This window comes from Poecilia mexicana, unplaced genomic scaffold, assembly GCF_051168715.1.
Source record: "Poecilia mexicana isolate PSO_F unplaced genomic scaffold, ASM5116871v1 scaffold_5, whole genome shotgun sequence".
NCBI lineage: Eukaryota > Metazoa > Chordata > Actinopteri > Cyprinodontiformes > Poeciliidae > Poecilia > Poecilia mexicana.
Genome location: NW_028263374.1, coordinates 3,297,267 through 3,322,880, shown reverse-complemented (window position 1 = coordinate 3,322,880; position 25,614 = coordinate 3,297,267). Strand labels below are relative to the sequence as shown.

Here is a 25,614-nt window from a genome sequence, read left to right as displayed (position 1 = left end):
CCAAGCATTTAGCTCTTCGTCTAAAACTGAACACAGAGTGAAAGTTTATAGGAGTAAAAGTAGCAAATGAAACGAGGGAATTGTTTTGATTAATGTCTTCTGTGAGAAAAGTTCTTTTCCGGTGTTGTGTGGGAATACTGGGCTGTTATGAGCAAACTGGCTGAAATTCCACCATCTGGAGCTTCCATCAAAAACATGTCAATAAGGGCCGGTCGGTCTTGTGTGAAATATTCACTGCTTGGACAGATAGCTCTGAACTCAGTCTACTGCAAGGAGCCAGAACTTTATGTCTTTTAGCTTTTACTGATCTTTTTATCCTGTGTTTAAGAACCAGTTGAACCAAAAGAAAGCAAGAGCAGAAGAACCACCACAGAGTTCTCGGTCCAGCTGCTTGAGATGAAGTATAACAATCTGTTAATGTGATAAAGGTACAGGATTCTTTTTAAAGGGTTTTCTATCAGAACTCCGTCATGATGAATGCTTGTCTTTGATATTAAACACGTTGCTGTACCTGTGGGGCTTTAATTATGAGACCTTCATAAGACATTTTACAAGCAACCCCCTTAATGAAAAGTCTAAATGAAGTTTTAGGGCTTGCTATATGTGCTCCAGCAGAGTAACGAGGGAATCTGAAATTGCAATAAAATGCTTGTCGTGTGTAAAACCTTATTGAAATTCCTTTCAGTCTGTGGAGCACTTCATCTAGTCCAAATAAAAATGAAAACCAGTAAAAAAAATAATCTACATGCTTTGAACTTTTTTTATTATTATTATTTTGTAACCACAAACTGTAGAGTATTCTGTTAGGATTTTATGCTACGAATCAACTCAGAACTGAGGTTGCATGTTTTGTGGTTTTCACACTTCTTTTGCGTTTCAAATCTGAAAAGTGTGGTGTGTATTTTTATTCAGCAGGTGCTCCAGGGCATATTCTGAAAACAAAAAAGACAGACAGATAAATAATACAATTAAAATAATTGTATTATTTTACTAAATTATTAAAATATTTATAATTTATTATTATTTGCAATTAAATATAAATGTATAATTAAATAATATTAATTATAAATTATTACTTTCACAAAATCCATTTTCTTTACACCCTTGTCCCTTAGTGGGGTCGGGAGGGGTGCTGGTGCCTCTCCAGCTAACATTCCAGGCGAGAGGCAGGAAACACCCTGGACAGGTCACCAGTCTGTCACAGGGCAACACAGAGACACACAACCATGCACACACACACTCATACCTAGGGACAATTTAGAGAAACCAATTAACCTGACAATCATGTTTTTGGACTGTGGGAGGAAACCGGAGTACCCGGAGAAAACCCACGTATGCACATGGAGAACATGCAAACTCCATGCAGAAAGACCGGGGCCGGGAATTGAACCCAGAACCTTCTTGCTGCAAGGCAACAGCTCTACCAACTGCAGCCCCACAAAATAATTATATATATATAATTAACTTGTTTATTTTCTCAATAGTTGAATGTATCTACCCAACTCTGTATAGACGTCATCTGTTTAGGTCAAGGCATGTGGAGACTCCAGCTCATGTTTTTATTTTTACATTACTTAACTATTGTGAATAAAAGTTAAATACATTGGTGACAGGTTGACATTGCGTCCAGAGTGGATTACATTCTGTCAAGCATGCATTTTAAATCTATAAACCTTTGTAAAATTTGCTTCCAAGCTTTTATTTATTTTTTTCTTTTATTTTTTTAACTAAAGGTTGCTCTCCTTTTTTTCAGTGTACTTGTGGATGTTGGGGGCAGTGCTTCAGTCAGATCTTGGCCTCCCTCGCAGAGCAGGGGGACACATTCAGCGGAAGGAGTCAGTCGGTCAGAACAGAGGCGAGCGGCTCGCGTTTCGTGGAAATGTTGTCCGGTCCAAACGATGGATGCCACCGACTCCCCTGACCCGTACAGCCGCCCGGCGCGCAGGACGCAGTGGATCGTGAGCACCCTGGCTTACCATTACGGACTGGACCGGGGAGTGGAGAACGAAATCATCGTCCTGGCCACCGGACTGGATCAGTATCTGCAGGAGATATTCCACCACCTGGACCATCGAGGACTCGGTAAAATCCCCGAGGAGGACTTCAACGTCCTGTGTGAGGTTCTGGGGCTGAGCGAGGACTCGGAATCGGAAGAGTCCGCCGGAGTGTTGGACAACCTGCCCAGCGCACTCACCTTCAGGCACTTTCACGCCAAGCTGTGCGGCTACTTCACCACGAAGGCGGGATGCCAGTACGAGAACGACCGGCTGCTGGTCGGGACCGACAGCGAACACATAGAAACTCAGATCCGTCTGCGGAGCCCCCTAAAGCGGCGGGAGACGCTGCTTTCGGTCGGGGCGAGCGGTGGCGGCTCCTCTCCCTCACCCTCCCCGGCGCAGCGGCGCGCCTTCGGCTGCAGGCTCGGCTCCCCGGGCTCCTGCACCAGGGAGTGCTACGAGGAGATCGTGGCTCTGGAGGAGGCGGAGGACAGGATAGGGAAGCTGGAGGATGAGAATGCGAGTCTCAGGGAGCTGGTTGAGGACATGAGAGCCGCGCTGCAGAGCAGCGATGCTCGTTGTTTGGCTCTGCAGGTGAGAAAGGTTTGAACATAACTTGATTTATTTAACTCCATCGGAAACAACCAATTAGAGACAGGAGGAGGGTCTTAGCGCTGGCAATCACCCTCGTGTACTCTGCTCAGATTTTCTTCCTTCCTCTTAACAGAGCCATGAATGCTCAGTTAGCATAGCCACTGATGACACCGGATATACAGCTTACCAGAAAGGTCAGCACACTGAGCAGTGCATACACAAGGTTGACTGGACCTCCATCCCGGATCGGATTGGTCGTTTTTAACGGAGCTGCATCATCAGGCGGATGCATGTTAAAGTTAACAGGAAATTTTTGATACTTTAAGAGCAAAAAAACAAAAAAAAACAGACAATAATGTAACAAAAATGAACAAAATCAGTTAAAAGAACGTTTTCATAAACCCTGGAATGACATATATATATAAAAAAAACACACACACACCTCTGGAAAACTGCAGGTGTGTGTGTGGGTGTGTCTGGTGAATTTTTGGTTTAAACATGTTTGTTCTTCATTCAATGGGTAGAGAATCCAGGCAATGACTCAAGTAAGAGCAGCGATGCTTCACTATAAAACTACACACAAAGTAGCACAAAAGTACAGCGTAGTAAAAATACTCCTAGAGGCATATTTAAAAAAAAAAAGTAAATGTAATGTAATTGTACTACCAATCCATGTACCATGTACTACCTCCTTATGCCGCACCGTCCCTCATTACACGTCACCTGCTCTTGCTTAAATCTATCAAGCATTCAAGTTAAACCCAGTTTGGAGTTAGACAGCATGCCTTTAATGACAACGTGGTCAAAATACTCACTCGGCTAATAGTTGTGCACACAGTGTAGTTTTATGGAGAGCAGAATCTCACACATGAAGACTGCTGGTGAGTATTTAAAAGATCTGACTGGTGAGGAGCTGGCATGTTCCCAACAGACACTGGAGGTCCTGAATGGTGACGTAACATCAGGTGTTATATGAATATTCTGTGGCGGCAAATTTTTGCAGCCAGTTAGTAAAAGACACTGAAACTGAATAGCCGTGTTTGTGTATTTTATTACGCCGTCACAGGTTCCACAGAGGCCTCCGACCTGGACGGGTTGCTACAATAGAAAACATCAGACGGCTGTTGAATTGCAGGCAGTTCCTGCTCACACTACCGCAGTCACCACTGCAGCTTCTGATGTGTAAACAGCTGCAACCGGGATGGGAGACGACGTCTGACGTGTCTCTCATATTAGGCAGATAAATTAGCAAATGATATGTAAAAAAAAAAAAAAAGGCTCAAATATTCAGTCAGTGCTCAGGACTAAATGCATTTGATCTAGAACTTTTTACGACTCAGAACTGTAAAAAGTCTCGTCCACCACGTGTGTCCTCTGATGTCATCACTGGTCTGCTGGGACATCAGTCCGTCCCACATGCTGGCCAGTTGCCTGTTATAATCCCCTGTTGTCATGCAGACTCTCACCTGTGGGATTCCTAATGACACGTCTCCAGATGTTCCTGTGAACCCAGCTGACCTGTAACAACACCAGGGTCATCAGAGCTCCTGGTTTTCACAAATATGTCCACTTTTCATGACATACTGTTAAGTTTGTTAAAGTTATAACTGCTTTCATTTTTTTGTAACAAATGTAAGAAAAATTTATTATCCATTGATAGACAGTTTAAAATGCACAAGTATAGCTTTATGTCAAACCACACGTTTTTTTTAAAGTGCTTTTCTGAGGCTGTTGCTTTTTATCTTTAAGATTACATTGAAAATACAATGCTTTTTTTTTATCAGAATATAATTTTAGTTTTTTTTTCTGTAATTTTTTTTTGCTTTGTGACTTCCAAACTGAGCTGCCACTGTTACAGGTTGCGTTCTAATACAGAAGAGTCATTATTTCTTAAAGTTGATGTGCTGGTTGACTTATGAAAGCATATTTTAAGTTAATCTAAATATGTATTTTTTAGAGGAGATTAAAAGTAAACAGCGTATGATTGAGATATTTTGGAAATGAAAAAAAAAAAAAAGCTCACCATCACTCCACTTGTTGGCACCATTCAAGCTCTTTAAAGCTCATGATGTTCCAGTTGCTTGCATTTACATTCCCAGTACTGTTTTAATCTGAACTATTCCTTTAATGAACTTTGTCAACCAATCAAACAACAAAATGTTTTGTCAGTTTGTGGGATTATCTTCATCTCGTCTCTTCACATCGCAGGTCGGCCTCTGGAAAAGCCACTCCAAGCATAAACCAAGAGAAGGACGCTTCGTTTCCCCGCGGACGCTGGCTTCCCACAACAACGTGGCCAACAGCTCCAACAGCAACCTCAAGAGCCTGCAGAACCTCATCCACGAGATAGAGTACCTGCACAGCTCCAGAGAGTGGCAGGTGGAGGAGACGGTGTCGCGCAATCAGAGACTGGAGCAGGAACTGTGGAGCTGTAAGGAGGCCGTCGCTGCGTTGGAAGACAGCAACAGGCTTCTGAAGACGGAGCAGGCGAGCATGAGGAGGAAGGTGGAGGAGGCCCGGCAGGCGCTGCTGAGCGGACTGGAGAAGGTGAAGGACCTGGAAGCGAAGGCCAGTCGTGTTCCGGCGCTGCAGAGGCACGTTGTCCAGATGGAGTCTGAGCTGCTTTACTACAGGTGCAGACGCTTCGCTTCACGTAACATTAAGCTGTTTATCAGAGCAACTCCACATGTGTTTTAGACGACCTCAGAAGCACAGTCAGTGGAATACATATGTGTGTATATGGCAGCAGTTCTGGTCAGAGTAATGTAGTGATTGAATCTGTGTATGCACAACTGTGTTCAGGGTTAGTTTTTCTGCATGAAGTGCCAGGTTTGTGGCACACAAAATCTTACCAAATATTTTTGGTCTATTTTCTAGTGCAAATCTCTTAGTGCACTTAAAGAAAAGACAAAACTAACTTACAATTAACTGTTCAGCAAGTAACAGGAGCTTGTGTTAAGTAAATAATTTCTTAATATTGATGAAAAAGTGCTGGTGTCATTGGTAGATAATTTCACTTACAAGAGGGGAAAATTGTTTTGATATAAGTGAAATAATCTCCCTATGCATTTTTGTCAATATTAAGTTTTTTTTGTGCGTAGCACATTTCAGCAGAAACGTGTTTTGCACAATAAAACAAAATTACAAATTTATAAAGAAAACACCATACAGACAACAATTCAACAAACGTTACATTTTGTCGAGTGCCATTGCCAAAACTCGTTAAACATCAAATATGTTGGTCAGTGTTTCATTTATTATGGTTGAAAGGCAACTCTAAAACAGCTGGGTGTTTAGTCTGGACTCAAAGGAACTCAGCGTTTCGGCTGTTTTGCGGTTTTCTGGACGTTTGTTCCAGATTTGTGGTGCATAGAAGCTGAATGCTGCTTCTCCCAGGTTTGGTTCTGGTTCTGAGGATGCAGAGCAGAACCAGAACCAGAAGACTCGAGTGGTGTGGAAGGCTGACACAACAACAACAAATCTTTAATATATGAAACTGGGTGAAAATTGTACATTATGATTCAGGAAAAACAAAAATGCCAAAATATTCCAAGAAAATAGCTAGTGAAAAGTCTGGCTAGGTGTGGGGGCTGTGGAGCCGTTCTGGCTCTGGGAGCTCTAACAGACCGAACAGATGTTCCATCTGCTATACCGTGTATGAGCTGTTTAGCGTCACCTCCCGTGTATCGAGCCCATTTTTAAGTCGGGGCTTGAAAAACGCTCATTTATCAACCTTGTTGAAATAAAGGGGCCGGTTTTTGGCAGGTAGTTGCACGAGAAGAACCTTAGTGACGAAAAATCCCGCGCTGATGAGTTGTAGATCCTCCTAAAGCAGAACAAAATGACTCTGTTTACCTTGGGCTTAATGCCTGAGTTGCTTGTGCCTTGCTGTTTGGAGGGCTGACGTGGGTAACTTTTTCCATTTTCAGCCCCGATCTGTTGAACTTTGCTGAATGAGCTTCGTGTGCAGCCGGTCGGCCGGCCGGTCTGGCTCAAACTCTTGTTTTGGAACTGTTCGCTTTGGTGGGAGTCAAGGTGTAATTGAACTTTTGAAGTACAAAGCCTTTCGGTCGAATGTTTATCTCTCATTCGGTTGCTCCTGCTTTAACCTTATAATCAGTGTCCGCAACTGTGGCTTTTTGGCTCGCAGATGTCTCTAAATACTTGTAATGTTCACTTTATGCTGCTAAGACATAGTCTGGCATGAGCAGATGTTACACGTCTCTACTTATAGTGACAAATATAACAAATGATGTTTTGTTTTTCCGTTTTTTTTTTCTTCTTCTGAAGACTTTCTGCTTTCCCTTGATCTTGGAGAGCCTGTAATGACGAACAGTCAGTGAGAGAAGGAAAGGACAACCGCCGTCTTCTTCCCCAAACTCGGTCTTTATTACAAATTATTGAAATTATGAAATTATTAACATTTCCTAGAACAATCACATTCCTGTGTCCTTTCTTCTGCTACAAAAAAAACACACACAGCCTTCACCTGCGTAAAAAGGTATCAACTCTCACCAATCAATCCAGAGTGCAGCGATATACATTAAAAAAACCATTTCTCAAATAAGAGGATTAATTATGTTGAATACTGCAAGAGGGAGATGTAATAATGGACAAAACCTTAAGCTCGCTCTAATGTGTTTTCAATAACTACTGTCCGACTGAATAAACTACAGTTCAATTGATTACATAGCAAGGGAGAAAAAGTAACGTCTATAGTAATAATAATAATAATAACAATAATCATAATAATAATAATAATAACTCCTTTTTAACAGATCAAACAACACAATGTATCTCAGGGTACCAATGTTTAATCGGGGAGTGGAACGGAGCTAAAAAGATACATGTAGCAATCTTCAGAACGGCCGTTATGCGACCGTTGTAGCTAAAATGTAGCTAACTGCGATCCTAACAAATCCTTTTTTTCTTTATTTATTTTCAATGTTTCAGCACATCTATCAATCAAATTACAAATCATATCCTAATATACATTGTTACTCCACATTTTTAAAGGGGGGGCAGCCCTCACCAGTTCACACTACTAACCTGTAATGACGAACAGTCAGTGAGAGAAGGAAAGGACAACCGCCGTCTTCTTCCCCAAACTCTGTCTGAAGAGCGAGGGGCGGGGCTCCTCAATTCCGGTCTCCTGGTGAGACGTTGCCCGAACCTTCGTTACCTTTTTTTTTTTCCTTTTATTTATTTAACAGGGTATTTTGGTCAATTTAAGTTTTTTTTTTAAATCCATATATGTAATTAATTGCAATACTATTAATTTCTGTGTGGTGGCGTATATTTCCTTAAACAGATTTTCTGGACTATCACCAAGTGATAATTAAATTCTCCCACTTTATGGTGTATCACACACTCCCCAACAAACAAAGGTGGCTCCTGACACTTAAGTCTCCAAAATAACTTGACTGAACATACATTTTTTTCAAAACATTGCAAAACAAAAATATGTAGTGTTTTGTGTTGCAGGTCGCTCAAGGTGAGTATACAGTGTATGATGTATGTTTTACAGTAGATGGATATGTAATGTATGGTGTATGTGTGGTTCAGGTATGTAATTATCTTTCCCAAGTGTTCTATCTACAGTGTATTGGACACATAACAGGTAGGTAAGGGTAAGGGCTAATGGGTGGGGGTTGGATAGGATGGAAGTACGGTGAGGGGAAACACTGGTGCATACACTGCATTGGTTGGGTTCCAACTGCATTCACCATGGGGCGCGGCTGGTACACTGGTTGACCCAGAGTCGTGTAAGTGAACATATGTCTTGGTCGTCTTTCTCTTGTAGACCGTCTCAGGGGGACTGGGTGTTCCATGTCAGGTGTTGGGGTATTATCCTCTTGAGGGGCAGAATGTATGTCCTCCATGAATGTGGACTGGAGCTCCTCAACATATTGTCCATCTCCACTGCTTGACCCCTGCCTTCCACTTCTGACACATTCTCCTTCTTGTCCAGGTTCGGTTGGGATTGCTTCCATCAAACTGGTTTCATTCTCTTCAGCTATCTCTTGGAAAGCATCGGTAGTATTTTGATCAGGTGGGTGACAGTTTGGTCTGGGTCTCTCCACAGGTATTCGAAGCCAGTAATGAGGTGTTCCCTCATCCTCCTCTTCATCAGAGTCATCTGTGTTTGAGTACAGTACAGCATGTCTGGCCTGAAGGTCGTTTGAACTCTTTTTGGCTTTCCTTTGTGACTCTGCTGTACTTGTGGTCAGGTTCTGGACTGGTTCTATAGGTAAGTCGTTTACCTGTAACAGTAGGTTTCGGTGTAGAGTGCGAACTGGCTGACCTCCTCGCTCAGGGCTGACTTTATAGACAGGATTGTCACCCACCTGCTCTCTGACGATGAAGATCTGTTGTTCCCAGTAGTTTCTCAGCTTTCCAGGGCCCCCACGTTCACCGAGATTGCGTACCAGTACTCTGTCTCCAGGCTGAAGGACGACACCTCTGCTCTTCTTGTCATAGTATGTTTTTCCCTTTATGCTGGATTGTTGGCTGTTTGCATTGGCTATCTGATATGCCTCAGTCATTTTTCGAGCCCACCTCTCGGCATATCCATTTGGCTCTTTAAGTTCGGCCTCCTGGTCTGTTATGAGACCAAAGAGGATGTCAACAGGGAGGCGAGGATGTCGACCATACAACAGATAGTACGGGGAGAACCCTGTGGCCTCATGCTTTGTACAGTTGTAGGCATGGAGCACATGAGGTAGGTGATCCTTCCAGTTCTCTTTCTCTTTCTCCCCCAGAGTCCGGAGCATCTGCAGTAAGGTACGATTTAGTCGTTCGGCCGGATTGCCCTGGGGGTGATATGGGGAGGTTCTTGAATGGGCCACACCAGCTAATCGTCTGAGATTCTTAAAGAGCTCATTCTCAAACTCCCGACCCTGGTCATGATGGAGTTTGGCAGGGTACCCAAATCTCGGGATGAAATCATTGAAAAGCCGGTCGGCTGCTGTCTTACCAGCCTTGTTCTTGGTGGGATAGGCTTGGGCAAACCTGGTAAAGTGGTCAATCACAACCAGGATGTACTCGTACCCACCCCTGCTGGCTTCCAAGTGAAGGAAATCGATGCATAGCAGCTCGAGGGGAGAAGTCGATGTAATACTTCCCATTGGAGCTCTTTCATTTGTGACTGGTTTCTTCTGTTTGATGCATGAGCATTTCCTGGTGATGTAGTTCTCTATATCACTTTTCATGAAAGGCCAGTAGAATCGCTCCCTTGCCAAGCTCAGCACTTTTTCAACGCCAACATGATTCAGGTTGTTGTGGAGGTGAGTCAGAACTGTTTGTTTATATGTGGCGGGCAGAACCAATTGTTGTCGACTCACAGTTTTTCTGTAGAGCAGGTCATTCTCCAGGTATAGTTTGCCCCACTCTCGCAGCAGCCTCCTCGTGTGTCCATCAACTTTATTTCTTTCTTCCTCTGTTAGTGGTTTGTCTTGTTGTTTCAACTCCACAACTTTCCCAATGGCGGGGTCTTTCCTTTGTTCCCTCACCAGCTCATCATGACTGACTGTCTGCAGACCCTCGAACTGGGTTTGGCTAGGGTGTGACAAGTTGAGGGCTGCCACCCAGGCCACATCTCTCTGTTGAGCTCTCCGGCTTCCTTCCCATGCAGCACAGACTGTGTCCTCTGATAGTTCTTCAGAGCATTCAGCCATAAAAGTGTCTATATCCAGGGGCCATCGTGACAAGGTGTCAGCATCAATGGCAGTTTTACCTGGTCGGTATTTGATGTCGAAGTGGAAGTCAGCCAACTGCCCCACCCACCGGTGACCCACTGCATTAAGCTTGGCAGTGCTCAGGATGTATGTGAGTGGGTTGTTGTCCGTGAAGACTGTAAAATGTGGGGCATAGAACAGATAATCACGGAACTTGTCACATATCGCCCACTTCAATGCCAGGAATTCAAGTTTCCCACTGTGTAGGTGATAATTCTGTTCCGCTGGTGTCAGTGTGCGTGAACCATATCCAATCACCCTCATTTTTCCATCCTGAACTTGGTAGAGAACCGCACCCAGACCCTTTTGCGAGGCATCAGTATGAAGTGTGAAAGGGCGGTCGAAATCGGGGTATGCCAGCACTGGGGGTTTGGTCAGTCGGTCAATGAGCTGCTCAAGGACCTGTTGATGTTCTTTGGTCCACTCTATTGGGGTTCGAGAGGACTGCTGGTGGCCTTTTGTTTTTCCCTGTGGCGATTTAAGCTGAGAAGTGTCGGCCTTTGACTGAAGCAGGTCATACAGGGGCTTGGCTATACGTGAAAAATCCTGCACATATGTTCTGTAATAGCTCAGGAACCCGAGCATTTGCCTGATGTCCCCAACTGTTTGTGGTGTCTTGTGTTTCAGTGTTTGTACTGCTTCAAAATCTTTGGGGTCCATCCTTACTCCATCTGCTGACACCAATCGCCCAACGTACCTGACCTCCTTGCGAAAGAGCTCGCATTTCTCTGGTTTCAACTTTACACCATGACGCTGTAAGGCTTGGAGGACTCTGCGTAACACCTGCACATGCTCTTCAAACAATCTGGAGAAGCACAAAACATCATCGAGGTAAGGGATGCAGCACTCATCTCTCAGCTCGTCAAGCATCCCCTCCATGCTCCTTTGAAAAGCTGCTGGTGCGTTTGACAACCCAAACGGTATTCGGACCCACTCGTACAGGCCCCATGGGGTTATGAACGCAGTCAGGTACCTTGACCCTTCAGCAATAAAGCCTTGATGGTAGGCTTTCCCTTGGTCCAGAATTGAGAACCAAGCATATCCTCCCAGGGAGTCGGTGAGGTCTTGGATTCTAGGGAGGGGGTGGCGGTCAGGTACGGTTTTGTTGTTGAGGAGCCGGTAGTCGACGCAGAGTCGTAAGGACCCATCTTTCTTCCTGACACATATGACAGGGGCTGCATATGGTGACTGAGATTTCACAATCCAACCTTTAACCAGAAGTTCCTGGATGTACTCCTTCACTTCTTTGTAGAGTGGCTTTGGAATGGATGCGTAGGCTCTTTGGACTGGGATATCATCCTTAGTCCTAATTTCCATCTGCAGAGAAGGGATGCATCCAATGTCATCACCGTCACGGGAGAAGGCTCCACACTCCTCACAGAGCACTTTCTTCACCACCTCTTGTTGTTCGAGGCTTAGGTGACTGACCTCGACAGGAGGGAGCCAGGAGTCAGTTGGAGAGCTGCTGGAGGATGCAACTCCATTGACCCTAACTGCAGCCATTTCTTTTTGGTGGGACCCTGAAGTGCTGGTCTCCAGGACCTTTGTGACATGTTGGATGGTTCCCAGGGGGGTTCTTTTGGGTAGGGTGACCTCATGTTTTAAGTGATTGGAGATGGGCACTTTAACATATGGTCGCCTGGCCTCATTGACTTTTAAGAGGCCCTCCCCCACACCCAAGTGTCCTAAAGCAGTGCTCCCCTCTGCAGGCTCATATAGGACAAAAGGGTCAATGATGTTAAAATTTGGGGGTACCCTGCACCACACATGAGCTGTTCTCCCAGGGGGGATAATAGTGTGGTCTCTACCCACCCTTATTGTGACTGGATCATCATAGGCTCTGGGAGGCACCTGGATGAAACTCACAATGGCCTCCACCTGTTCCTCCTCTATCCCAAATGCATCACGGAGGAGACTGACCACTGTGGTAACCGCCTCACCCGAGGACTCCTTCCTTTTAATGATCTCTTCCAGTACATTGGCTCCAAGAAGGGGCTGGGGCAGGGGCAGCTGACTGACAAGAAATGGAGCCTGTATGGTCAGGTTGGGGTCATCGTTTCCTGCTAAGTTGACAGTGAGCTCCACCCATCCACTGTACGGCACTGAATGACCTGTAACTGCATAGACACTGAGTTCCTCCTCTAATAGCTCTGAAAGGGGTCTCACTGTACAATTTGAGATGTGAGTGGCAGCCCATTCTTGGTCAATTATACTCACTTGTGACCCTGAATCAAATAGGGCTGTAATTGGGTAGCCACCAAGCAGGCATTTCAGCAGGCTTTTCTTTCCAACGAGGGGTGCTTTACAGGTGACTGTTCTCTGGCTGAGAGGTGTATGAGGCTCCTGACGTTGTCTTCGTTGGAGGCGTCTGGCTATTTGACTTGAAGCTTGACCTACTGTTCGGGACTGGAATTGCTCACCGGTCTCTGGGTGTCCCTCATCAGAGACCGAGTCCCGTTTCCCTGTGGCTGGACTCGCTTCAAGCACCCAATCGCCCTGTGCCCTGCTTCTCCACATGTAAAGCAGTGGTTACACACCTGTGAGTTCTGCTCAGTACACACAGGGCAACGAGCCATCCTGCCCCTCATCTGAGCTGCGGGTTGCCTCAACAGAGGTTGTGGCCGGCTGCTTGAGGATGGTTGGTAGGGAGGGTGTGACTGCATGTGGGCTGACCTAGTTAGAGGCAGAGACACTTGTGGGTTAGCTGTATGCAGGTCCATCAATGAAGCCACCATCTGAGTCAAGGCTTCAACTTGAGCACTGAGCTGTCCTATTGTCTGGAGATTCTTACTGTCTGCTGCTGCGTCTTGTGACTTGTTGTAATCACCTCCTGTTTCAGCTTTGGTACTGTGTGCTTGTGTTGTCTTTTGTCTAGGGAGTTGGCCCAGCCTGCGTTGGTGCTCATTCTCATCACTCATGATTTTCATGACTTGGCTGAGGATTTCCTCATCTGTAACTTGGCTGTTTGCAATCAGGGGCCTCAGTCTCTGTCGGAGGTATGCATGTTTCGTTCCTAAACCCTGGTATATGGTGTGGAGAAAGACTTTTTGGATGGTCTTGGGGTCATATGTGATGTCTGTACTGGTGTGCCGAGTTTGAAAAAGAAGTTTCTGTTTTAGCCCAATCATGCGGTACAGGAACTGTTGAGGTGGTTCTTGGTCTGATTGCCTGGCACACATCAATTCCTGGAACATCTCAGTCGATGCTTTCTCACCGAGGTGGGACCTGAGGAAGCCTTTGAGCTCAGATACAGTGATTGAGTCTTTGTTTACGAGCATGTCTTTAAAGGCTCCTGGTTTTATAATCCTCAACACCCCCCTGACCACTTCAGTCTCTGTGAAACCCTCTTTTACTCCCTCATCAATTTGTTTACTGATGTTGTTGTAGCTTAAATCAGAGTTCTGATCTCCAACCTGACCACCGTGTACTTTGAAATCTTTGCGCTGCAGGTAGGAGAGGTCCTTCAGACACACAGGTTGATCCGGGGTCATTTGTGGCCTGTTATATAACTCTGACTCAACTTGGTGGAGAGAAACTGGAATTGGTGTGGTCACACTAGATTCATACTGCCTGAGTTTCTCGCCCAGTTCTTCATACAGCTGTCTCAGACCTTCTACCGACCCCATTTTTGTGTTGGGTTGGGTAATAGAGTCAGGCTGGGACTGCATGACTGTACTGTTAAAGTGAGCATGGGGTTGTGATGTGGAGTGTTTGATTGTTATAGACTGAGTGTGACTAGGTTTAATACGTGCACAAACATCATCTAACACACTTTCTCCAGAATTATCAGTAGCATCAGCATTCGTTAGCTTATATATCAAATCATTCAAATCCAGCAACCAACCCATACCTTTGTCTTCCCGCTCGAGTAAGGCATCAGACTGTAAAAAGGAGATGGCAAAGTCCATGCAGCTTTCCTCATCGTTTGGGTCCAGTTCACCTCCATACTGGCTATTAGTAGCAATGTCTTTTGCCACCTGATAAACACTGTCGCTTGGGAGTTTGAAAAGTTGTTTCTTAATGTTCCATATTAACTCTTTGCGAACCTCTGCCATGGTGTCTGGTTCTACTACAGATCGGTCCTCCAGTTCAGTCCTCTGATAAATTACACGTTGTCCTCCAAATCAATGAGTTGACTCCTCTGAAGATAGCGTACGTTGTCCTCTGGATCAGCAACTTGGCTCAGCTTCAACTAGAGTACGTTGTCCTCTGGATCAGCAACTTGGCTCAGCTTCAACTAGAGTACGTTGTCCTCTGGATCAGCAGCGTGGCTCAGCTTCAACTAGAGTACGTTGTCCTCTGGATCAGCAACTTGGCTCAGCTTCAACTAGAGTACGTTGTCCTCTGGATCAGCAGCGTGGCTCAGCTGCAGCTCGAGTGCGCTGTCTTCTGAATCGGCGATGTGGCTCCTCGGCGATCAGCTTACGTTGAACTCAGGATCAGCAGTGCAGTTCCGGTGGAGGATCGCGGTTCCTTCCCACTCTGATCTTCCACTCTGGACACCCACGGGTTGACTCCTGGCCTTCAGCTGTGTCACCTTGGTCACGTGGTTCTGGTATCTCTGGATCTTCTCCCAATATTTTTGATGAGGAGATCCCGGACGAGCCCCCACAGTTTGTTACACGTCTCTACTTATAGTGACAAATATAACAAATGATGTTTTGTTTTTCCGTTTTTTTTTTCTTCTTCTGAAGACTTTCTGCTTTCCCTTGATCTTGGAGAGCCTGTAATGACGAACAGTCAGTGAGAGAAGGAAAGGACAACCGCCGTCTTCTTCCCCAAACTCGGTCTTTATTACAAATTATTGAAATTATGAAATTATTAACATTTCCTAGAACAATCACATTCCTGTGTCCTTTCTTCTGCTACAAAAAAAAACACACACAGCCTTCACCTGCGTAAAAAGGTATCAACTCTCACCAATCAATCCAGAGTGCAGCGATATACATTAAAAAAACCATTTCTCAAATAAGAGGATTAATTATGTTGAATACTGCAAGAGGGAGATGTAATAATGGACAAAACCTTAAGCTCGCTCTAATGTGTTTTCAATAACTACTGTCCGACTGAATAAACTACAGTTCAATTGATTACATAGCAAGGGAGAAAAAGTAACGTCTATAGTAATAATAATAATAATAACAATAATCATAATAATAATAATAATAACTCCTTTTTAACAGATCAAACAACACAATGTATCTCAGGGTACCAATGTTTAATCGGGGAGTGGAACGGAGCTAAAAAGATACATGTAGCAATCTTCAGAACGGCCGTTATGCGACCGTTGTAGCTAAAATGTAGCTAACTGCGATCCTAACAAATCCTTTTTTTCTTTATTTATTTTCAATGTTTCAGCACATCTATCAATCAAATTACAAATCATATCCTAATATACATTGTTACTCCACATTTTTAAAGGGGGGGCAGCCCTCACCAGTTCACACTACTAACCTGTAATGACGAACAGTCAGTGAGAGAAGGAAAGGACAACCGCCGTCTTCTTCCCCAAACTCTGTCTGAAGAGCGAGGGGCGGGGCTCCTCAATTCCGGTCTCCTGGTGAGACGTTGCCCGAACCTTCGTTACCTTTTTTTTTTTCCTTTTATTTATTTAACAGGGTATTTTGGTCAATTTAAGTTTTTTTTTTAAATCCATATATGTAATTAATTGCAATACTATTAATTTCTGTGTGGTGGCGTATATTTCCTTAAACAGATTTTCTGGACTATCACCAAGTGATAATTAAATTCTCCCACTTTATGGTGTATCACACAGACATGTGATTAAAGCTCATGCTTCAGCCTGCTTTTTGGGTTATTTCTAATAACAAATTTGAGAAGTCTAGGTGTTGTCCTGTGACCCACATTCTGCTAATCTACGCACACAAGGTTCCAAAGTCTTCTCACCGCTCTTCCATAGACGCTGTGATGGCAAATAATTCAACACCACAAAAGCAACAGAGAGGCCTATTGAGTGAGAACCTGAACAGCTGACGGTCCTCATCAATCTCTGCTCACTTCTTTCATTCTGCCTCCGAATGGACAATAGTGCAGAGTCTGCCCTATAGAAAGATCTTAGCAACCGATTCCCCGTGACTGTTTGAACCAAAGGCCTGACACTTCCTTGGTCTCAGCTCACCCAAATATTACTTTAGATGGTACAACGTCAAGTGGTGTAATTAGGAATTTGAAGTAGATTGTTGATCCTGTTATTTTTCCAATTATTTATTATACGGATGGTTCGTCTCTGACTATCAGCATTCTTCTGATTCACATTTCACAAGCAAAGTTTAGGTTAATCAGATGATGAACACTGATGTTCATCAATACAAAATTTGAACTAAATTCAAAATGCAGAGATCCATTTATTTATTTTTCTTCCCTAAGCATTTATAACAGGTGTTTCATCTCTACTTAGGCTTTTGCAGCCATTTTGCAACTAGTCTTGGACATCATATCAAGTCAGATACGATCTTTTTACATCAGTAAAGACATTTAATACTTCTCCCAAACCCCTACTCCCATGTAAATAAAACATGGATTTTTCTTTTGTGTTTTACCAACCAAACCACACTACTTCGGGAACAAACACTCAACAACTGTAAAGCTCAATGCTAGAAAGTTAATGACATGAGCTTGTATTGGGTGAACAGGAACTCAACACCTTGCAGTCATTGTGTGGGTAAATTCTGTAGAATAAGCCTCCTTGTTTATGGAAAAAAAAAATACTGGTTGAGTTCTTGACCTGTAGTGAATCCAGCTGCCAAAGGTAGCTTTGAAGAAGACTTCAAGAGGTTGAGTCTTAAAAACCCAGTTAGTTGAAGCCTCAGCAATTATTAATCATATTTAAATAACTCCTCAAGGATTTTGAGCTATTGGCATCAGTTAAGGGACGGGGGGATTAAAAGTTATCAAAATCCTGGACGTGGCCCCGTGGTAACCATGGTGTTCTCGCCACAGCAAGCAAATCCTTATAACTTTCACACAGATGCATCAAATTTATCATGAGTCATCCATGCTGGATGCCCAACGATACTGATGTGGTCATATATTCACATCATCAAAGCCCCGCCCCATCAGAACAGGAAGTCACTTTTTTTTTCTTTCTTGGTAACACTCCACTCTCTAGACCCTTTTGACCTAATCAACATAATCTTGTGTCATGTATCACAGATAAAGTGATACATGACACTTTAAAGCCTTCTGCTTTAAAGTCTCACTTGCTTTAAAGCAGAAGGCGTTTCTGCTGGTGGCGAAGTCAGACGTCACGCCGCTGCCATGCGTTTGCTTCCGAATCAGAATCAGTGTTTGCTTTCCCAGCTGGACTCCCTGGTTCCCAGAAGTTCCACCAAAGCATTTCAGAGGATAATCCAGGTGTAAATGTTTCTAAAGGGCAAAACAAAGAGTTTTCATGTGACATTTAAAATGTCATTGTATCATCAGGAATGCTTGGAACGGCAGCCTTGCTCTGACTGACGTCAGTTAAAGAGCATTCAGTCGCTGGTTAACCTGCATGTGACAACCTTCAGCAGGGTTAGCTCTTGAATGTGAGTGTAACCAGAGCAACCAGGAAGCCTTGTGTTTGTTTCACTACAGCTGCCGGCCTCCTCCCCCACAGTGACTTAAACACAACTCTCCGACTGATTGCCTGGAAGTCCGTTACGCTTACTACTGAACAAAGAGAGCCCAAAAGAAATGTCTTACAGTATCGCCTGACTTGTGATAGCGGGGCGTAAGCGCGAGCGCCCGGTGATTTTCGAGGCAGGCTGCTAAAAATCTGCTCTCTTTTTTCCCCCACCTTTTAGCTTTCCTCCTCTGAGATATCATCATCTGGAAACACTTACACAGTGATTTATGAAGGCCCCTTATTGGATTTCCCCCCCAACAAAAAGGGCAGCCAGCAAAAGAAAGTTTGAAAATTTTGAAGCATTACAGAAGCACTGATCCACCCAAACTGCATCATCAGGCTTTTATATATGTATACATATATCAGGGGAAAAGATATTAAACTGGTTATGACACCAATAAATTAGTTAAATATGCACGGGAACAGCTGAATATGTTTACATCTACCTGCATGTATGAAGCCGTGTTTTCTGAAGTTTTTTTTTTCCCCAACGCTGTGCACACTAACAGCTCTGTTCTACCACTGACCCACTTTGCTGTAAAAATGTCTCAAAGACCCAGAGTCTGGCTTCAATTACCCCACCCAGATCTGGCGTACGGCATCACACGGCCTCTATAAAATTATCGTGGCAGCGCAGTAACGCGCACTTCTTTTTGTTGTATGTTCTCTTTCATGTTTGCAAATCGGTTCCAACCGAACTGTCGACGGTGTGTTCATGTAAAGTGCGGTTTCAGTGCAGTGTACTCCGAGAACGTAGAGACGGCCTCTCGTCGCATATCCTCAGGATTCAAACCATGCAGACCTACCCATAGATTCACATTTTTCCACTATTCATTTATGCAATCAGTTGACATCAATAGTCAATAAAAATGTGTTAAACATAACCACTGTTAGCAGAACATCAATCTACACAGATTGATGGTTAATTCCTGTTAATTATGATGATTTCCTGCTTACAGCTAATCAAAATACAACATTTATGATTGGAATAATCCATCAAACCAATAACAAAAATACAGAAATATAGGCTTAATAAAAGAAAAGTATGCTTAACACCTGCTTAAAGCTTAAGCTCAAAAGCTACTCTTGATCCGACAAACAAGCTCCATCAGAATGCATCAATCCCATGATTTCTACAATTATGTTATTTAGCACTCGTCATCGTCATTGTCATCGCAACAAATACTGCAAATGAAAATCTCAGGTCGTGATGACTCTGTGTAGAAGATTGAACGACTCCATGGCTGTTCTGACCCTGATGTCTTTCAGGTCTGAGATGTCCAGACTTCAGCCAGCGAGCAGCGCCGGGGCAGAGCAGCGGCCGTGCTGCCAGAACCTCCAACATGACCGCCGCTCACCAACAGGCCGCGCTGTGACCACCCCTGACAAGAGTGAGGGATCTTTGCTTTATTGGTCCCATTATGATAACACCTGGACGATAAATTGTCCCTGATGTTATCGCGATAAACAATAATATTGTTGTTTTGAGACCATTTTCAAGTAATATAATGCGGGAAGACGTTCTCAGAGAGCAATAAACTTTGAACTCAAATGAACATTTAACAACTGCGACTGGAAGACATTTTAAATTTCCAAAATAAATTTAAAAAAATCTTCAGAATTATTTGTGACGCCTCTGTAAACAAATTGTCCTAATAGAGTCCAAAGCACCAGACTGAAGACTTTCATCATCCAGTTTTTGACAGAGAGAGGAAAGATAAATCATGCAAATGGAAATTATTGAGCTTGTTTTAATTTATCATATGATTAATTGATCTGTTGCTCATTCTGACAGGCCTACCCAGTAGCTACACATTTTACTTTTATCTGAATACGTACAGCGTCTCAAAAAGTTTTCAAACCCTTTGAATGTCCCATTACACCTCCAGACCATCAGTGTCTTTTTTGGGGATTTTTTATTTTATTTATTTTTTTGACAGAACAGAACAAAGTAGCCCAAAATCATGACGTGACAGGGAAAAATTTAGGTCAGGCCTTTGACTAGGCCGTGATTTAAACAATTTGATTGTAGCCTTGAATGAATACAGCATGTAGGTTGATTGTCTGTGACCTTCACCCCTGTCTAAGGTCTTCTGCAGGTTTTCTTCTGGGATTCTCCTGGATTTAACTCCATCCATCTTCACCCTTTATTCTGACCATCTTCCCTGTTACTAGGTAGATTTTAACCCCACTGATAAATCCACCTCCTCAAAAAGCAGGTGGATCGGCTAAAACCAACAGACTGACAGAAGTCAGGGAGAATTAGAGGCGTTTTAAAGAAGATGCTGCAAATAAAGACTTTATATAAATTTGGCGTTATTGAAAATCAAAGCCTTTGGTCTGATGAAATGTTTCTTAGTATTCTCACAAAACCATATAAAGAAAAATCTAAAAAGAAATCTTAAAAGATTTTTGCCATTGCAAAAACGTCGAATGACTGCCGAGCTCTTAGTCCTTCAGTTCAGAATAAAATACGCGCAGCTTTTAGGTGTTGTCAGGTAGCGGTGCTGCAGCAGTAACGTTGTCCATGTGCTGCAGTGCCGGTCGAGGAGCAGCTGTTCCGCTCGGTGGAGGGCCAGGCTGCCTCGGATGAAGAAGAGGACAAACGGGCCGGAGACCAACAGAGGCAGGTGGAGGAGGTGAAGAGGATCCTAACCAGGCTGTCCTGCTGTGGCGGAAGGTAAACTGACCTGGGGGGTGGGCACCCATATGGACATGTCTACTGGGAGGTCACTAGAAGGACACTCACAATTGCATAGAAAATGTTTTTGGGGTGGAAGGCTCCTTTGAAATGTGCTACTGTGTTACCTGGGTGTCGTATTATAAAAGTAGAAGTGAAGTGAAAAGGCTGGACACAGAGGGAGTCGGTCCAGGCATTGTTTTGGATCAGACCGACTCCGTTAATCTGCCTGAGAGTACATCTCAATGACGACTCCCAAACAGTCAAACCTTTTGGTCCTCCTGGAACTGCAGCCGACCCGCAACTCTCGACAAAAATTACGTCCAGTTTGCAGTTCTGCTCGCCCAGCATCTGAGTCCGAGCTGGCAGCTTCTCAAAGACCCAAACAGCTGCCCGCTTTTTACAAATTTCACAGTGTGCCCAAATCCAAAAAGCAGAAATCCCATTATCACAGATCTAACTATCTGCACATCTTCAACATCCTCGACTGACAATATGGACGGCTGTGGTTTCATACGGTAAAATCCATATAAATACGGTGGCCTGTTGCACAAAAACTAGTGATGTTTGTCTTTGTTAAAGCAGAAGGGGAATTAATACTTTACGACTGTGGGGCTGCTACAAGACACTGACAGAATGACCTTCTGTTCGTCTGTGTTCTTCACCAGATGTGGTGACGAGGCACTGGAGAAGCTGATGTTTTGCTTTGGAAGCTCAAGGAGTGAAGAGTGTCACAGTGCTGTGATGGAGCTGCTGGAGAGAGTCACCAGGCTGCACAAAGAGCTGAAGCTGAAGGAAAGCCGAGCAGAGATGAACATGGACCAGGTACACACCGCCAGCCATGACCTCTGACCCAACCAGGACGGTTAGGTCAGATTTAGCTCCTCTGCCTTACCCTGGTGCCAATTAGAAACAGCCAATCAGAGACAAGAGAAGGGTCTTAGCGCTCGCTGTCAATCAGCCTCTGTGTGGCGCTGCTGGTCAACAGCTGTCCTCTTCAGCCCTGCAGTGAGAGGTTTGACTGTTAGCCCCGCCCACCAGGTCATGTCTGCATGGTTGCAGTTAACAACAGTCACCCCACCGTTGCCAGCTCAGCAACTTTCTTGCTGTATTTAGTGACATTTCAGACAAAAAGAATTGGTATCGGCAAAAATCAAAATCGGCAGGTCAGGGTTTTTAAAGATCAGTAACTGGAGATCGGCCAGAACTCTGCCATCAGTGCACCCCTACTTCCAAATCTGGTTTATGTCCTTTTTTTTTTTTTTTTGCCTAAAGTGACTTTTGCAAAATCACCCCGTTGCCATGTTGTTAGTTATCAACCCAGAGGTTGTGGTGTTCATCCAGGGGGTGAAAGTAGAGTCACATAGAATGAAAGCAGCTGTGTTGCACATGATAGATGTTTGTTTCACCCCTGAGGCCAAGGGCTGCAGAGCTCTTCTGGTAACACACACACAGCTGCGGAAGCATCAACACACAGAGCGCAGTGACTTTATCAGGATGTGATTGTCGCTTTCCCCTTTAACACACTTTGCCTGCATGGTGGGTTGGAACCTGGAGACCTGAGTCAGTTCTGATTGGTTAGTAGCTTTGTGATCTGTTTTCACACAAACAAACCCACACATTATGTAGTCAGTGTTTGATTGTTGTAGAGTTTTTTTGTTTTGTTTTGTTTCTGCGATCGTTGCCAAAGATATTTTTATTATTTTTTGTTCAAATCGTAACATAAACACAAAACCTCCTCCAAAGACCCAATGGACAAATGGATCTTTACTCAATTATTTTTAGGTGACACTTTTCCAACATGAAGAATACTCTGTTTTGACATATATTTTTCTAACTTGTTCACATAAAATACTGTTTTTAAAATGAAGTAAGGATCCTTGTGTTGCGGTGCATTAGTTACAAGCTTTGATCTCCTTCCAGATGAAGGACTGTCTGGTGCAGGAGCTGCAGCAGAGCGCCGAGGACATGGAGCTGCTTACCGTGGAGCTGCAGTCGCTGGAAAGAGAGAAGGTCCGTCTGTCGCTGGTGGAGGAGAAGCTGGTGGACATCCTGCAGCTTCTGCAGCAGCTCAGAGACTTGGTTAGTTTCAGTGTAGCTGTTCTGTGATTCTGCCGGTCAATTCTGATTAAGTCCTCAAGCAAACATTGCTGTTACTCTGTGTTTTTCATAAACATATTCACACATATAAGAACCATCAGTAAGTTACTTAAAAAAACCCCGAAACAAAACAGAACATAAAAACTTGATTCACTCTGACAATATAATTCTAATTGTACTTTTAGTCAGGTAAAACACTGAAATGATAGAGCTGTTACTGGTGTAAATAAATAAAAAAATGTTATTTATAAACCAAACTTGCACTGATAGCCCTTTTAAAGATGGAGTACTTTTTAATCAAGAAATATACATTTTTAGATAAGTCTCAAAAATGTATATTATATGAAAAGTGCACATATACGACTCCAACCTAATCAAATCTCTTGGTACATTCTTGGCATGGCCAGCAGAGAACCCAAAGATTGTACTTAGGTAAGAGTAGAACTACTTCAACCTATTTTTACTCTAGTAAAAGTAAAAACTATCAAGTAATATTAAAAAAGTATTTGGTAGAAAGTGTGCTCAAGTACTGAGTAACAGATCATAAATCATTTATTTAAAAATTACGTCATCAGACGGACCAGAATATTAAGTTAAATGTAAATTTAGATATTTTTGAGGACCAAAATGACAATAATTAATATTAATAAAAATTAACAAGAACAACAACAAAAAAAAACTTATGAAACAAAAAACTGCAGGTATGTGTAAAAAATTGCAGTCAAAATAAAAGAGAACTTTAAACACAAAAAAGTGCTGTTCATAGATGTTTTTAAAGTGTTTTATAAATAACATTGACATTAAACTTGGGGTGTGAATACTTTTAGACTTAACCCAGGATAATGGAATCCACTGAAACTTTTATCCAAAGGGAAGGTCTCAAGCTGACAGCAGCCATTCTGTCTGCCTCACTAATGAAAACTGAGAGCACAAAATAGGATTATTGATCAATAATCAAAAACAGCTTGAAAAAATATCTACAAGATGAGACTAATTGTAAATAATTACATGTTTAATGACATAAATGTCAAAATTGCTGTGTGTTTTTTCCCCTCTTTACTTGTAATTGCTTTTTTTCTGTCCTTCTCCCATGTTTCTGATTAGGCGTACATCTTGTAATCCCAACAGTGTGAGAATGAGAACATTTATAGCACTTGTTGCACATGTGTGAAAGTGTGTGTGTGGTCATGTTTCTCTTTTAAAGTGCATTTTAATGACCCAACATCCAGCTGAAACTAGTCGCCGTCTTGTTTCAGAACGTCTCCCGAAGGACCCTGGGGAAAATGTTGCTCAGTACTTTGGAGTCTGGCAGCAACCCACAACACGGTTAGTGGAACACGCACGGCCAAAAACACGCTACGAGTTCTGCGAAACGAGACAGCGGCGTTTACTGTTAGAACAGAACAGAACAGGGAATCGCGTTAAGTTTCTGTTGGTTTGCTTGTAAACGTGCTCCGACTCAGCTCGCGTCTGCTCCCGTCTTCTTCACAGGCAAGGCGCACATCCTGGAGGTGCTCAGCGCTCTTTACCACGAACTGGCTGCGTGCGAGATCCTTTCATCTCATGGACGTCTGCAGACAGCGCAGAGTCAGCAGTCACTCCACAACCTCATCATCTCCTGCTGAACAAGACCGCCACCCTCTGGGCCCACCACCCAAGGAGACCTTAACGTAGTTGGTCTCCAGTATATATACAACCTTGTTAATGACCCTCTAGCTTTAAAAGCTAAATTTGTCCGATTTATTGGATAAATTGATGATTAAATGTTGATGTTTCTACACACTTATTCATTGTTTGCTCATTTTTTTTTCTTATGAAAAAGATTTTAAAGTTGACTTAAGTTCATAGAGGTCCTTAAAGACGTCCTCTCTCTTCTAGTCAAGGATGTGCATGCCCAGCAAATTTTTTAAATTTTGTTTGATGAACAAAACATGGGGGTTCATTTACATTTACAGAACCTTGTGAGCTTTTCATTTCAAAATATTCCTAAATGGAAGTTTTTCCTTCTTTTTTTGTTGGCTTCATTTCAGCTACTGCTGATGAAAAACGTTCCCCTCAGATGCTGTTACCTCTGCTGATTCATAACCAAACTACCCACAACAGCTCACGGCTCATCGCGCTTTTATTTTGAAATCCGACACGCAAAATGAAGCAGTGATGTGTCCAATGTAACGCCAGCCGTCGTCGTCAGCCATGTAGTCAGACCCTGCTGTTTTGCTTCTTCACTTTTGTTATGCTTCTCAACTTCTCTCCCAATTTTGTTTTCCCCATTTTTGTTTCCTTGCATTGGATTTTTTTTTCCTTTGGCTTGGTTTGGGGTTTTATTCAGTGTAGCCTCATGTCTCGCTCCTATTAGAGGCCTTAGAGTTTTAGGTTCTCTATTTGGAGTCTTGATGTATGTGTCTGAGGTTGGACTTACTTTGATTTAGTATAGTTTTGTTATCAGTAAATCTTTAATTTTGTAAATTGTAGTTTTTTTTTCTTGCTTTTGTGTTTGTGTCCTCTTTCCAGTGCAGGTTTGGGTCTTAAATGTCTTAAAGAAAACTAGAAATATGAAATTGACACTATGCAGCACAAGCACCCCCAACTGGCAAACCCCAAAATCCTAACAAATTATTAAAACCCTCAAGTCTCTCAAGCACCTCTTGCAGAGATTTGCCAGTTAGCCAGAGCTATTCAAAAATAGCAGAGCATTAAACAGAATCCCAGGACCAATGCCAACCGTTTTCAACGGAGACACAATTACCTGTAATGAATGGAGGACGTCTTTCACCTCACTTGTGGACTGTAAAGGTATATCTGCTGACAAGCTTCACCTAATGAAAAGGTATGCCGCAGGTCCAGCGAAAAAAAATGTCGAACATTTTGTAGCAATGATGA

At 43.3% G+C, this 25,614-nt stretch overlaps 1 protein-coding gene across 1 annotated transcript; it reads left to right on the top strand.

The window, feature by feature from the left end:
- The first annotated feature begins 1,205 nt into the window (after positions 1-1,205).
- On the top strand, positions 1,206-25,200 carry efcc1 (EF-hand and coiled-coil domain containing 1). The gene is made up of 8 exons (XM_014976118.2): positions 1,206-2,591; positions 4,800-5,224; positions 19,224-19,345; positions 20,493-20,634; positions 21,303-21,459; positions 22,558-22,716; positions 23,991-24,060; positions 24,226-25,200. The coding sequence occupies exons 1-8, from the start codon at positions 1,899-1,901 to the stop codon at positions 24,357-24,359; spliced, it is 1,902 nt and encodes a 633-aa protein (XP_014831604.2). The 5' UTR covers positions 1,206-1,898; the 3' UTR covers positions 24,360-25,200.
- Positions 25,201-25,614: the final 414 nt, after the last annotated feature.